The sequence below is a fragment of the Anarrhichthys ocellatus genome, unplaced genomic scaffold (assembly GCF_004355925.1).
Source record: "Anarrhichthys ocellatus isolate YVR2014 unplaced genomic scaffold, GSC_Weel_1.0 scaffold9, whole genome shotgun sequence".
NCBI classification, from domain to species: Eukaryota; Metazoa; Chordata; class Actinopteri; order Perciformes; family Anarhichadidae; genus Anarrhichthys; species Anarrhichthys ocellatus.
The window spans coordinates 4,245,485-4,257,769 of NW_022280039.1; the positions used below are offsets into that span (position 1 = coordinate 4,245,485).

Sequence of the window (12,285 nt, forward strand, 5' to 3'; positions counted from 1 at the left end):
CTCCTCAAGGAACAACTGGTTTGTGACTCTTAATTACTTGGTATTATGGTGCTCAATTAAAAAAGGTTTATTACCAACAAAACATGAATGTTGCATGCAAACCTTTGCATATATAATACATCTGTTGACGCTGTTGTCTGTTCTTGAATATTTAATTATTCTTCATAAAATGTATTTTTGTACATTTAAAACCTATACAGTATATGTAGGCTTTGTAATCAAGACCTTACTGTTTACGCTGAAGCCAAAAATGCAGCAGCACACATTCAAATCTAGCCTCCGCACTGGATTTTGGGATTTACCAGGAAGTTGATTGTTGAATTTTGTAAAAAAACAATTTTATGAATGGGCAGAGTCCCTTGCAAATGTGGAGATAAGCACTCATAAAGAATGGGTGCCAGTACCTCTCAGGGTTATTCAAACATGATAATAAAACAGTGGGAATAAAATGATAAATAGATCAACAAATAAAAATATAAATTTATTTATTCACAGAGGTAAAACACTGTAAATATAAAAAGCAATAAAGTAGAGTAATAAATTCAAAATAATTTCAGCGCTGCACAGCCACTGTTACATTTGATTAATAATGCTGATAAATCACATGATTTTACATTTGTGATTTGAATAGTGGGCACTTTTTGGTTTGCTGAGGCCAAGTTACAAAATTCGATGTGTTGTCGTGACTTATCAGCATAAGAAAGAACAAAGAATGTCACCATATCTGCTCCATTTCTTCTTATCCTTTTTACCATCTCTGTTTATCACAAATTGAAATGCTTATGCACCTTCGCCCTGATAGCTCTGATGCACCTGCGACATGATCGTGAGTCTTGGTTGAAAGTCTTATCTCAGCCATGTCCTTGACATGTGTTAACAACACAATTAAAAAGTTGATCAGATATTGTGGGATGTGATCAAGGACGCGATTAGTCATATTCACTTAGAATTAAAGCCTGCTCATTTCACTGGGTTTGTTGTAAGACGTTTATACAAAAAGTGATTAAAAAACGTCTTGTTGGGACAGTAGCAGATATGGTCCTCTCTCCGTACATTACAGATCAGATAGCCTGCACACACCAGTGTGACTTAGATGATGGTCTAAAGGTCACATTCAGTGAACAGATATTTTTTAGGTCAACCAAATGTGTGTATGTGTCTTCAATGGGCCAAAGTGGCAGAGCGTGAGTAAGTGTATATGAAGTGAAGAACTGGGTACGGTTGTTATGTCAGATTCTCCTGTGGTTTCTCACTGCTGCTTCGGATCTCCTAAGCAACCCTATCGAAATTCCCCTCATTATCAGATAGGAATTTAGTCATCCATAGCTGTGATTGGCCAGCCGCCGCATCAGACCAGATAAGAAAGGTGTGACATCACAGGACCGATGACCCTGTACATGTTATGATGTTTCTCCTTCCCCGACCCTATCACTGTTGGACGGGCGGACAGACGATAGGAGAGACTGTCTCTCACTGTCTTACTTTTTCTGATGTATCGTCCAACAGGGCAGAAGTGATTTATATACACTCAATTACATACTGTACTTGTGGAGCCTGACTCTTCCCGTGCTGAAAAAAAATCTGGAATCATGTTCTGTGTCGCAGCCCTGATCACCTTTCTGTCTTGTGTGGTAAGTTGGTGCGGCCATTTTTCTTAGGAACCTGTGACTAAGTTGTGTAACTGTATTCTCAACACTGTACACTTGTTTCAGTCAACAGCATAATAACTTCACATTGCTTTGTCTTCATACTCCAGCGTTAACATTTTATAGGTCTTAACTAGGGTATGATCTGGGACCGGGATTGAAAAGTAAAGGAATACATGTCGGTATTCATTAAAATGACTACGGTTGAATTTGTTTCAGCAGTAAAGCGCCTTAAAGTTCAAAGCAAAACTGGTATTAAAGTGTATTGTCACGTCTTTGATTCAAAGCGAAGGTTAGAGAAGTGTTCTCTAACAAAGACCTATAGTCTGTTATATAAATATTTCCTCAGATAAAATGGATAAGTAACTGTCCTTTTTACTAGTTTATAAATTAAAAATGTAACTGTAAGTAAAGAATATCATGCAAGACTTACTTTAATATGAAAATTAATTATCAATTTGTAATGAATGTTTGGATGTTGTTATCTTCTCTTGTTGCCACAGATGTGCATTGTGAGTGTAATAATATTTAACATACGCAACATATTTGAACTTGAACATACTTGAATATTTTCCGTTTTATTTGTCTCGCTGGCATTAAGAAGCTGCCATGGCAGCACACAGTAAGCCCATAGCGCTAAAGTCATGAGTCACTTAACTTTTTATTCATGATTATTTTATGTGACTACAGTGTTTCTTTTTAAAAACATGGAGATACTTGCAAAGTAGTGCCCAAAAATTGTACGTTATATAACTGATACGATATGATACAACATGTAAGGAGTTGAGATGTCTCGAATTGTCACAAGTGTGCCTTTTTCTTCAATGACATACAGCACAATGTGATTTCCCCTTCTTTGATAAATCCTTCTTCTGTGCAGGCGCTGTCAGAGGCCCAACATGAGCGTGGCTACTGCGCTTTCTATGAGGAGTGTGGTCGTAACCCGTCAGTAGGAGGATCTCTACTCCCTCCTATTGTCCCCTGTTTAGACTACAGCCGTGCCCGAGCCCTCACAGGGCAACACTACAGGAAGCTCAAAAAGGTCTGTAGATCCTGCTTAGCGTTTTAGTGACGAACAGGATTGAATAAAGCCTGGTAGAGTAGGTTTATTCTTAAGTCTTTTTTGTCTATTCTTATAAAATCATTTTCAAAGTGTATTTGAGTCTGTCAGTTTATTAAACCGCTCCTGTTCTCGCTGCAGGTGTGCCCCATCTTGGACCATGGAGAGAGCAACACTTACGCTTGCTGCTCCATGAAACAGTTGTCGTCCCTGGAAATGAGTCTGACCCTGTCCAAGGCGGTGTTGGTCCGCTGCCCTTCCTGTGCTGAGAACTTTGCCCACCTGCACTGCATCAACACCTGCAGCCCCGACCAGAGCCAGACAGTAAAAGTCGCAACGGTGATGAATGTCACCAGCAATAACGAGACGAGGGAGGCCGTGACAGGTTACCAGGCGTTCCTAAGCACCACCTTCGCAGACAGCTCCTTCCAGTCGTGCAAAAATGTCAGGATCCCCGCCACAGGAGGCTTCGCCATCGCCACCATGTGTGGTCGGTATGGTGCCAAGCTGTGCAACCCCCAACGCTGGTATGACTTCCAGGGAGACTCCAGTAACGGCCTGGCTCCACTGGACATCGACTTCCAACTTATACAAGAGGGAGACACTGAGGGACTACCCAAGGGTGTGATTCCCTACAATGGACCTGCTCTGAAGTGTAACGAGATCACATCATCCGGAAGTCAGGCCTGCTCCTGCCAGGACTGCCAAGAGTCGTGCCCGAGGATGCCACCTCCTCCAGTGCCGCCCGGCCCCTTCACACTGTTGGGGGCAGACGGATTCCTCGTGATTTCTATCATCATGCTCTGTCTCCTGATGTTTGCCTTCATTTTCTACCTCTCTGTGTCTTACTTGGTGAGGTTTCAGAAAAAAAAGGACGAAGAGAAAGGAAAGGGAAAAGGCAAAGATCAGAACAGTAACGATGTGACTCAGCAAGTCATTGATCCGTCAGAGGTGACTTGTGCTGACAGGAACAGCATGGCTGCTCAAGCTTTCCTTAGCTTAGAGTTTCGCCATTGGGGAACCCTCATGGCCACTTATCCTCTCACGGTTAGTTTCACCAAAGTACTTTTAACCAGCAAACGTAGAACACATAATATCAGGCATTGATACAGACATCTGCTTTGTTGATTTACTTGAAAGGTTCAATACTGTGTAACTTTTGCTGTCTAAAAAAGGTTGTCAGCCAGATGGTATTAATATGTTCATATTTTATCTTTATTCAAGGTGCTCCTGCTGTCGGCTGTAGTCGTGGCTGTTTTCTCTGCTGGCCTCAAGTCCATCGAGCTCACCACGGACCCAGTCGAGCTGTGGTCTGCTCCAAACAGCCGCGCCCGCCAGGAGAAAGACTTCCACGACTTACACTTTGACCCTTTCTTCAGGACTAACCAGCTGATCTTGACAGCGCCTGGCAGAAAAGGCCACATTTACAACTCTTTGCTGTTTGGACCGCAGAACTTCAGCGGAATTGTTTCCAAAGATCTCATCATTGAGCTCCTGGAGCTCCAGACAAAAATCCGGGTAAAGAGACCAGAATCCAAATTGACAGTCACCATGTGTACACAAAGAGAGTATACCACCTTGACTTAATAGTCACCTTACATCGTATCTAATCTAGGTTTACCCTGCCCTCATCTCCTCTCTCTTTCCGTCACTTCCTTCACATTCCCCTTCCCTACTATTCTCTCTCGTCTCCCCCTTTTTCTCTTTATTGATGATGTATCACTTATTTTACTGGAACAATAGACTTCTACATTGATAGAGAACCACCCTCCCACTCTACTGATTAGTGTAACAGTGTGCAAGCTGCTGACAATAACCCTGATGAAGACCAATGTCGCTGCGCGTTGGTCATTAGTCAGCGTCGTTTTATGTTCATATTGCCACCTTTATTGCCAAAATAAAGGTATTGTAAACCTTAGCGTGCCTTAGGTTGTATTTGAAGAAGACCTGCATTTTATACTTTTTTGAGACCATATTCAACCCATGCAATGAATCCTTTACAAGATTAAATAAGCACAGGACACCTGAAGGCTCCAAAGAGCCCCTGTACATAATCACCACAAAGACACAGTTGACAGCGTTTTTAAAAAAGTTCAATGTATGATTTTAACACTCTGATGCCTCTTCTATGCGCTCTTTAGGACATTGAGTTCTGGTCAGAGGATCTGAACCGTACAGCGAGTCTGAAGGATGTGTGTTTCGCCCCACTGAACCCATCCAACCCCGCCCTGACGGACTGTGCAGTCAACAGCTTGCCACAGTACTTCCAGAACAGCCTGGACAACTTTAACGCTAAGGTGAACATGACAGAGCTGGGAGTGACCAAAGAGGTGGACTGGAGAGACCACGTAATCTACTGCCTCAAGTAAGGATTCATCAAATAGACTTTCAAATCAAAAAGGAAAAACACTGATCGATCTGTGATTGCTCAGAAACTTTAACACAACTTTGCCCTTTCTTCTTCCATCGCTTCTCAAGCTCTCCCCTGTCCTTCCAAGACATCACTGACTTACGTATGAGCTGCATGGCTGATTACGGAGCCCCTGTCTTCTCCTTTCTGGCTGTGGGAGGCTATGAGGGTGAGTAACTTTCGGCACTATCATCTACACACGAAAAACAGCTGTACAATAAGCACAAGAAAGGCGGCCCACTTGAACATTATTGTTCTTGCTTTTGCCAGATGACGACTTCACCAATGCCGAAGCTCTCATCATGACCTTCTCCCTCAACAACTACGCTCGTGACAACCCCAAGTACAAAGTGGCAATGCAGTGGGAGACAGAGTTTCTGAAAATTGTCCAGGCCTACCAGAAGAACCCAGCATCCAACTTCACCTTTGCGTACATGGCAGAGGTGCAGTAGAATATGGAATCTGGCACATAACAAAAACATTCTGTGCATTTTTCTGCTGTCACAGCTTTTTTTAAGGGGCATGTTGAGTTCTTTCCTCCTCTCTACCATCTCTATTTTATGTCCATAATTTTCCTGACTCTGGTTTCTCCCTCGGTCTACAGAGGTCTCTGGAGGATGAGATTAATCGGACAACATCAGAGGACATCCCCATCTTCATGATCAGCTATGCTGTAATCTTTGTTTACATTTCTGTGGCACTAGGAGAGTACTCTTCATGGAAACGCATACTGGTGAGATTTCAGAGCGTAGTGTCTATCTTTTGTAATAATGCAATATTTCACTTTTACTCAGCTTTTTTTTTTTGCCAATTGCGGTTCGTCGGTCCACTATTTTGGCTAAGCCTCCACCAAGACAGTAAAACTGAGCAGTACTTATCACATACATAATAGGGAGAGACTGCAGTATTATGGCTGGGATAGCGCTTATCTTTATGGTGACAATGAAGTTATACAATACAGAAGGCATGATACAGCAAAATTGATGGTGCAGAGAAAGGGTTCACTGAGTTGAATGTGCATCTGGATTATTATCTCTGCCTACTATAGGTGGACTCCAAGTTCCTGGTGGGTCTGGGTGGGATACTGGTGGTCGGCTGCTCTGTCCTGGCCTCTATGGGCTTCTACTCCTGGATCGGCATCCCCTCCTCGCTGGTCATTCTGCAGGTCGTGCCTTTCCTGGTGCTCGCTGTTGGAGCTGACAACATCTTCATCTTTGTTCTGGAGTACCAGGTGTGTATACTTGTGTGCACAATACATGTCCAGTGCTGCTGACTCTGTAAGAGAAGTATATCATTTTTAGTGACGTTACCCTTCGATCCTTTTCCGCAGAGAGATGTGCGGAGGGCCGGAGAGAAGAGAGAGGAGCAGATTGGTCGTGTCCTTGGAAACGTAGCTCCCAGCATGCTCCTGTGCAGTCTCTCCGAGTCTATCTGCTTCTTTCTAGGTAGGAACATTTGCACAAACTACATGAGCAAAGCAATACAATTCTGTGCACATACAGTGTGTAATAAGGGACCATTGAATTTGATGCGTTAATCTCTAACTGTGTCTGTTCTGCTACCCAAGGGGCCTTGTCCACTATGCCAGCAGTGAAGTCCTTTGCTCTGTACGCTGCTCTGGCTGTAGTCATGGACTTCGTACTCCAGATGACAGCCTTTGTGGCGCTGCTGTCCCTGGACACCCGGCGTCAAGACAACAACCGCTGTGAACTGCTCTGCTGTGTAACAGTGTCAACCCAGCGTCCCAAAAAGCCAAACAAGGGCTTCCTGCTGCCCTTCATGAGGAAATACTACGCCCCAGTCCTACTGCACGGTTACACCAGGATCATAGTGGTAAAGCTACCAACCCTTAAACTATGACATGAGATTAGATCATACTTTATAAAACAGTTACTCTCAACCCGTTACCTCTAGTGTACCTTTAAAGTTCCAGTGTGTAACATTTAGTGGGATCTATTGACAGATATGGAATATGATCAAATAAATATGTTTTCTTTAGTATATAATCAATGTTATAGAGTAAAGAAAACGTCCTTAGGACGAGCTGTTTATATCTACATACAGAGCGGGTTGTCTTTGCAGGGCCGGCCGCCATGTTTCTACAGTAGCCCAGAGCGAATAAACCAAACACTGGCTCTAGATAGGGCCATTCGCATTTCGTGATATCGTAGTTCCCCTATACGCTTGGCACGCGGGAGAAGTTTCAGTTGGTTGAGATTTCATACCTCACCGATAGATGCCGCCAAATCCTACACACTGCACCTTTAATTAGTTAGCATTGACATAAAATCTAGCAAACTGAACATAAACTCATGTTCTCATAAAACATTTATTTGCTTATCATGCACCAAGGCCTTTTAACTGGATATTTGTTGAAGACATTCTGCCCTGTGTTCTCTTCAGATGGTGGTTTTCATCTTCATGCTCTGTGGGTCCATATTTCTCATGTTTAATGTGACCGTGGGTTTGGATCAGGAGCTGGCTATGCCTCAGGTCAGTAAGCACTGCTTCATAAATATATAGAAATGAATGCCTGCACACTCCTGTTTCAGTGTAACCTTACAAAGATTATTCTGTTTTTGGTGCAGGGCTCTTATATGCTGGACTATTTCCAGTATCTGTACAAATACTTTGAAGTTGGAGTCCCTGTTTATTTCGTAACAAAAAAGGGCTTCAACTTCACCACTGTGGCGGGCATGAATGCAACCTGCTCCAGCGTGGGCTGCGATCAGTTCTCACTCACCCAGAAGATCCAGTACGCCACCAACCACCCTGAATTGTGAGTTTCTTAATTTTCTTAATATGAACAAGAGAAACGATAAGCTTTTAGACAGGCACCCTTTTTTTTATTACAGTATTAACAATATGTGGCTGCTCAGCTAAACTCTATAGTACATCAGCCAGTTCCTCTGCTCAGTTCAGTGTAGTGTTTCTCTCCCTTTGTCCTTCACGTTAGTATTTTTCATTGACAGATCCTTGAACCTGTTGATACCATAGTAGCAACCTCTTACATACTAGCCAATCAGATCAGTTAATGATGAACTTGGTTACATGAACGCCTCTGAGCAGATAAAGGGTGCTTCTAACTGATCGGGCCAGAGAGCAAACACCTAAAGAAATCCCCTAAAATGACTGGTTGTGTTTTATTCAAACCATTGTGTTGTGGTTATGGTCAGGCTGATTCGTAGAGTACTACATTTATGCCTGTATTCTGCAGTATAATATGTATGATTCCACTAAACAGATAAGTTGTGACGCAGATCTGTCTCTCCTGCAGTCTTGATGATAAACTAAGCTAACTAGCTGCCAACTGTAGCTTGATTTTTATTATACAGACATTATTTACATCTCAGTAAGTATTAATGGACGGACAAACACACTGTTGTTTTTGTTCTATTCGTGGGATTTGGTTACAAGAAAGATTTAGAATAATACTTGTCTTATTCTAAAATACGAACATTTATATTCCTGCCTTCCTTAACCCACTGACGATGTGATCTGTAGATCCTACTTGGCTATTCCTGCTAACTCCTGGGTGGATGATTTCATTGATTGGCTGAACCCTGGATCCAGATGTTGTCGTCTGTATGCCTTCGGTCCAAATGCTGGAAAGTTCTGTCCAGCAAGCGAATGTGAGAATCACCACATTAATACACATTCTTAACTGTGAATTTCCTGATATGATGAAAGACATTACCCTTCTTTTATTAACACCTGCTCTGTTTCCATGTTTCAACAGCTCCTTTCCGCTGTCCCGGAAAGTGTATGAGTAATCCTTCAGATGGCGTCCTCAGGCCCAATGTGGAAGAATTCAACCGCTTCCTCCCTGACTTTCTGGCTAACAGGCCTGACCTGCAGTGCCCCAAAGGGTGTGTATGCTAGTGGAACATGTGCACATTATACACAAAAACAATAGAACATGAAAACATCTTTCTCACTGCTTATCTACCCTTTTAACAGTGGTCTTGGAGCCTATGACAAAGCTGTGGTGAAAGATCAGAGTGGAGAAATAATAGGTAAGTCATCTTAAAGCAGTCTAAAGCTCTTTTAATGGAAACGGTGAAGTAAGTGAACCTTTTCTTCCCTGTGTTCCTAGCCTCTCGGTTCATGGCTTACCACACACCTTTATCCAACTCTCAGGAGTTCACTGCTGCACTGCTGATGGCCAGAGAGCTGGCCCACAACATCACAATGGGCATGAGAGAAATACCAGGCACCTCACCTGACTTTGAAGTGTTTCCTTACACGTATGTACTTTTACTTCCAGCACTCCATCTAATCTTCCCTCCTCTACAAGAACCAGTATTGCTTCTACAACTCTGTGGGCTCTTTTCATTATTGACGTGGTGATTGTCATTAAACGTATGCAGTCTTGTCATTTCTGACTAATATTTGTCTTCCCTCCTTCTCCCAGGGTGACTAATGTATTTTATGAGCAGTACCTGACTATTGTGCCAGAGGGACTCTTCAACATCTCCTTGTGTCTGCTGCCGACCTTCGTAGTGTGCTGTCTGCTGCTGGGTTTGGATCTGCGCTCTGGTCTGCTCAACCTGATCACCATCATCATGATCACAGTGGATACCGTTGGTGTCATGACACTGTGGGGCATCGATTACAACGCAGTGGCCCTCATCAATCTGGTCACGGTAAGAACATGTCTGTGATGGGGATTAAAGACACACTCCACCAATTGTCCAAATTAAGCTTGTTGTGCTTGTCATGAGGGGCACTACTCATCCAGTGAGGACAATGTCTGTACAATGTCTCCAGTCTCTCTAGAGGGAGCTTTTTAAAGTTGGAAAAAAAAATAAAAAATCCTAAAGATGTCATGGTGACGGGGTTATCTTGACTTGGGCTAGGAGACTTCAGATTTATGATAGAAAGCCTGTGTTACAAATTGGAGGTTTGGAGTTTGAAAAGCGTGGGTGTTCACCAGGTTCCTACCTGGTGAAAGATGCTATTGTTCACCAGGTCCTTACATTCTCTTTCTTTGCAGGCGGTGGGAATCTCTGTGGAGTTTGTGTCTCATATGACAAGAGCTTTTGCACTCAGCACTAAACCCACACATGTCGAGCGAGCTAAGGAGGCTACAGCCAACATGGGCAGTGCGGTAAGTGAACACTGTTAATCCCTCACTGTGAAGAACTCTCTGATTCACTGTGATCTTTGTCCTGGCAGCTCTTTGTCTTGCAGGATCTGGGTCGTCAGTTGATGAGCCACACCTGGGCCCGGTTTGGGTCTGGCTATAAAAACTCACCACCTTAACATGGAGTCCATTTTCTCTCTTTGCTGACCTGGTTGCTTTTAAAGTTTTGTTTAAGACATTTTCACACATCCAAACATGCTTACATTACTGATTACAGACCTCCACACTGCAACACAAATGAAGAATCAGATGAGTTAAAATTAGTAAAGCAACAATAAATAAACCAACCATCGAAGTCTGTAATCAGTAATGTGACACTATCTGCCGCTAAACCAAACAGCAGCTGTGTCAGCAAAGGAAGGGAGGGGACTCCATGTTAAGGTGGTGAGTCTTTATAGCCAGAACCACACCAGGTCCAGGTGTTGCTCATTAGCTGACGACCCAGATCCTGAAAGATAAATAGCGGCTGGGACAAAGAAGACAGACCCCAAGTGGATCGAAGGGGTCACGACAGTCACATAGAAAAATAAAAATTAACTTTTAGTGACACACACAGTTGATTGTATAAATATACACATACAAAAACAGGTGTAATATTTGTTTAATATATATATATGTATTTGTTTTGTACTCGTTAGGTGTTTGCTGGTGTTGCTATGACCAACCTGCCGGGCATCCTTGTGCTGGCATTTGCCAAAGCACAACTCATTCAGATCTTCTTCTTCCGATTAAATCTTGTCATTACACTTTTGGGGATGGCTCACGGACTCGTATTCCTCCCTGTGCTGCTCAGCTACTTTGGTATGTACTTTGTATCTGCCTGTTTATTTATGCAACAAAGAGGTTTGAAGAACTACTGTATATTAAAACAGGATACATTTTTTTCACATCTTGATGTTTTGTTTTCTCAGGTCCTGGTGTGAATAAAGCAGTGTTGCTGCAGCTCCAGCAGGAGAAAGCAAAGGCCAACCAGGAGCTGGAGCTGAAAAACGGCATGAAACAAATCTATGATAACATGAGCTATGAAGACAATGAGATAAAACAGGTCCCGGACTCAAACTCCACAAAGGCCCCCACAGACGCCCACAGACCTTCACAAATTATGGAGAACCAACAGGAGGAGAGAGAAGAGAGAATTGAGCATTTCTGAGCAGCAACAACAGAACAGTTTTTTAAGCTCTGATGAGTGAATACCTCTGTAACTGAACAAGGATGGACACAGAAAAGGACAGAGATCGCAAAAAAAGAGTCATGTGTTTGTCTCTGTATGGAAATCATTAACTTAACTATGTACCTGAATCAGAAATGGGACGGTGGGACTAAAGTCAACAACAAACAGTTGTGCAATATTTCTGAGCAGTGCAAGAGTGGGCTATTGCAATGAGAGTCAACCTTCCTGTCACAGTGTGGAAAAACGACACACCTGTCTTCAAAAGCACTATAGTTATTGTTCAATTGTGGAAGTATATGGGACAGGAAGTCAATGAATGTTTTTTGAATTAGTCATTTTGTGTTTTTTGTATTGAATGTAATTTTTTGGTGTGTGAATACTTCACATTCAGCACTGTTAAGAGTGAATTCAGAGGAACACACACTCCAGCTCCTCATATTATAGTTTCTTTCATAGTAAGGTGGCATTGCTGTAAAATGTGCAATCAGTGACAAAATATTAAATACGTTTAAACATTTGGCATCGTAAGTTATTTATGGTACTAAAAACAAGCCTCCATACAATACTCTTCTTAAAAATATGACTGAAATTCAATTGGCTGTGTAATTAAATAAATACAGATTTTAGTGTCCATGTGTTTTTATGTGTACCACCTGTTAATGCCCTTCCAGCATTTAGCAAATGCTTTAAGCTAATTGAGCAGACACTTAAATGCAATGATTTCTATATATAATTATTAATAGCAGATATATTTCTATTATATCTACATTTTCTTTGAGGCAAAATATTTGTCTGGTCACGAGAGCATCCTGCTCTAAATGTCACCGTCTCCTGATCCAACATACGTGTCAC

At 42.4% G+C, this 12,285-nt stretch overlaps 1 protein-coding gene across 1 annotated transcript; it reads left to right on the forward strand.

Annotated features, from left to right (window-relative positions):
• Window positions 1-1,411: 1,411 nt before the first annotated feature.
• npc1l1 (NPC1-like 1) lies at window positions 1,412-11,950 on the forward strand. Its single transcript, XM_031849114.1, has 21 exons — window positions 1,412-1,631; window positions 2,527-2,688; window positions 2,848-3,753; window positions 3,931-4,224; window positions 4,848-5,071; window positions 5,185-5,285; window positions 5,387-5,559; window positions 5,721-5,849; window positions 6,165-6,347; window positions 6,447-6,561; window positions 6,684-6,949; window positions 7,520-7,609; window positions 7,705-7,895; window positions 8,621-8,748; window positions 8,856-8,985; window positions 9,077-9,132; window positions 9,213-9,363; window positions 9,531-9,762; window positions 10,113-10,226; window positions 10,901-11,063; window positions 11,174-11,950. Exons 1-21 carry the CDS (start codon window positions 1,590-1,592, stop codon window positions 11,410-11,412), a joined length of 4,089 nt encoding a protein of 1,362 aa, XP_031704974.1. The 5' UTR covers window positions 1,412-1,589; the 3' UTR covers window positions 11,413-11,950.
• The last annotated feature ends 335 nt before the right edge of the window (window positions 11,951-12,285 follow it).

What these genes read in the sequence shown, in the direction of transcription:
- npc1l1 (XM_031849114.1), top strand. Translation starts at nt 1,590, where the DNA reads ATGTTCTGTGTCGCAGCCCTGATCACCTTTCTGTCTTGTGTG. An exon ending in TCACCTTTCTGTCTTGTGTG is followed by an intron (nt 1,632 to 2,526) that starts GTAAGTTGGTGC and finishes TCTTCTGTGCAG; the next exon opens with GCGCTGTCAGAGGCCCAACA. An exon ending in GACCTGCAGTGCCCCAAAGG is followed by an intron (nt 8,986 to 9,076) that starts GTGTGTATGCTA and finishes CCCTTTTAACAG; the next exon opens with TGGTCTTGGAGCCTATGACA.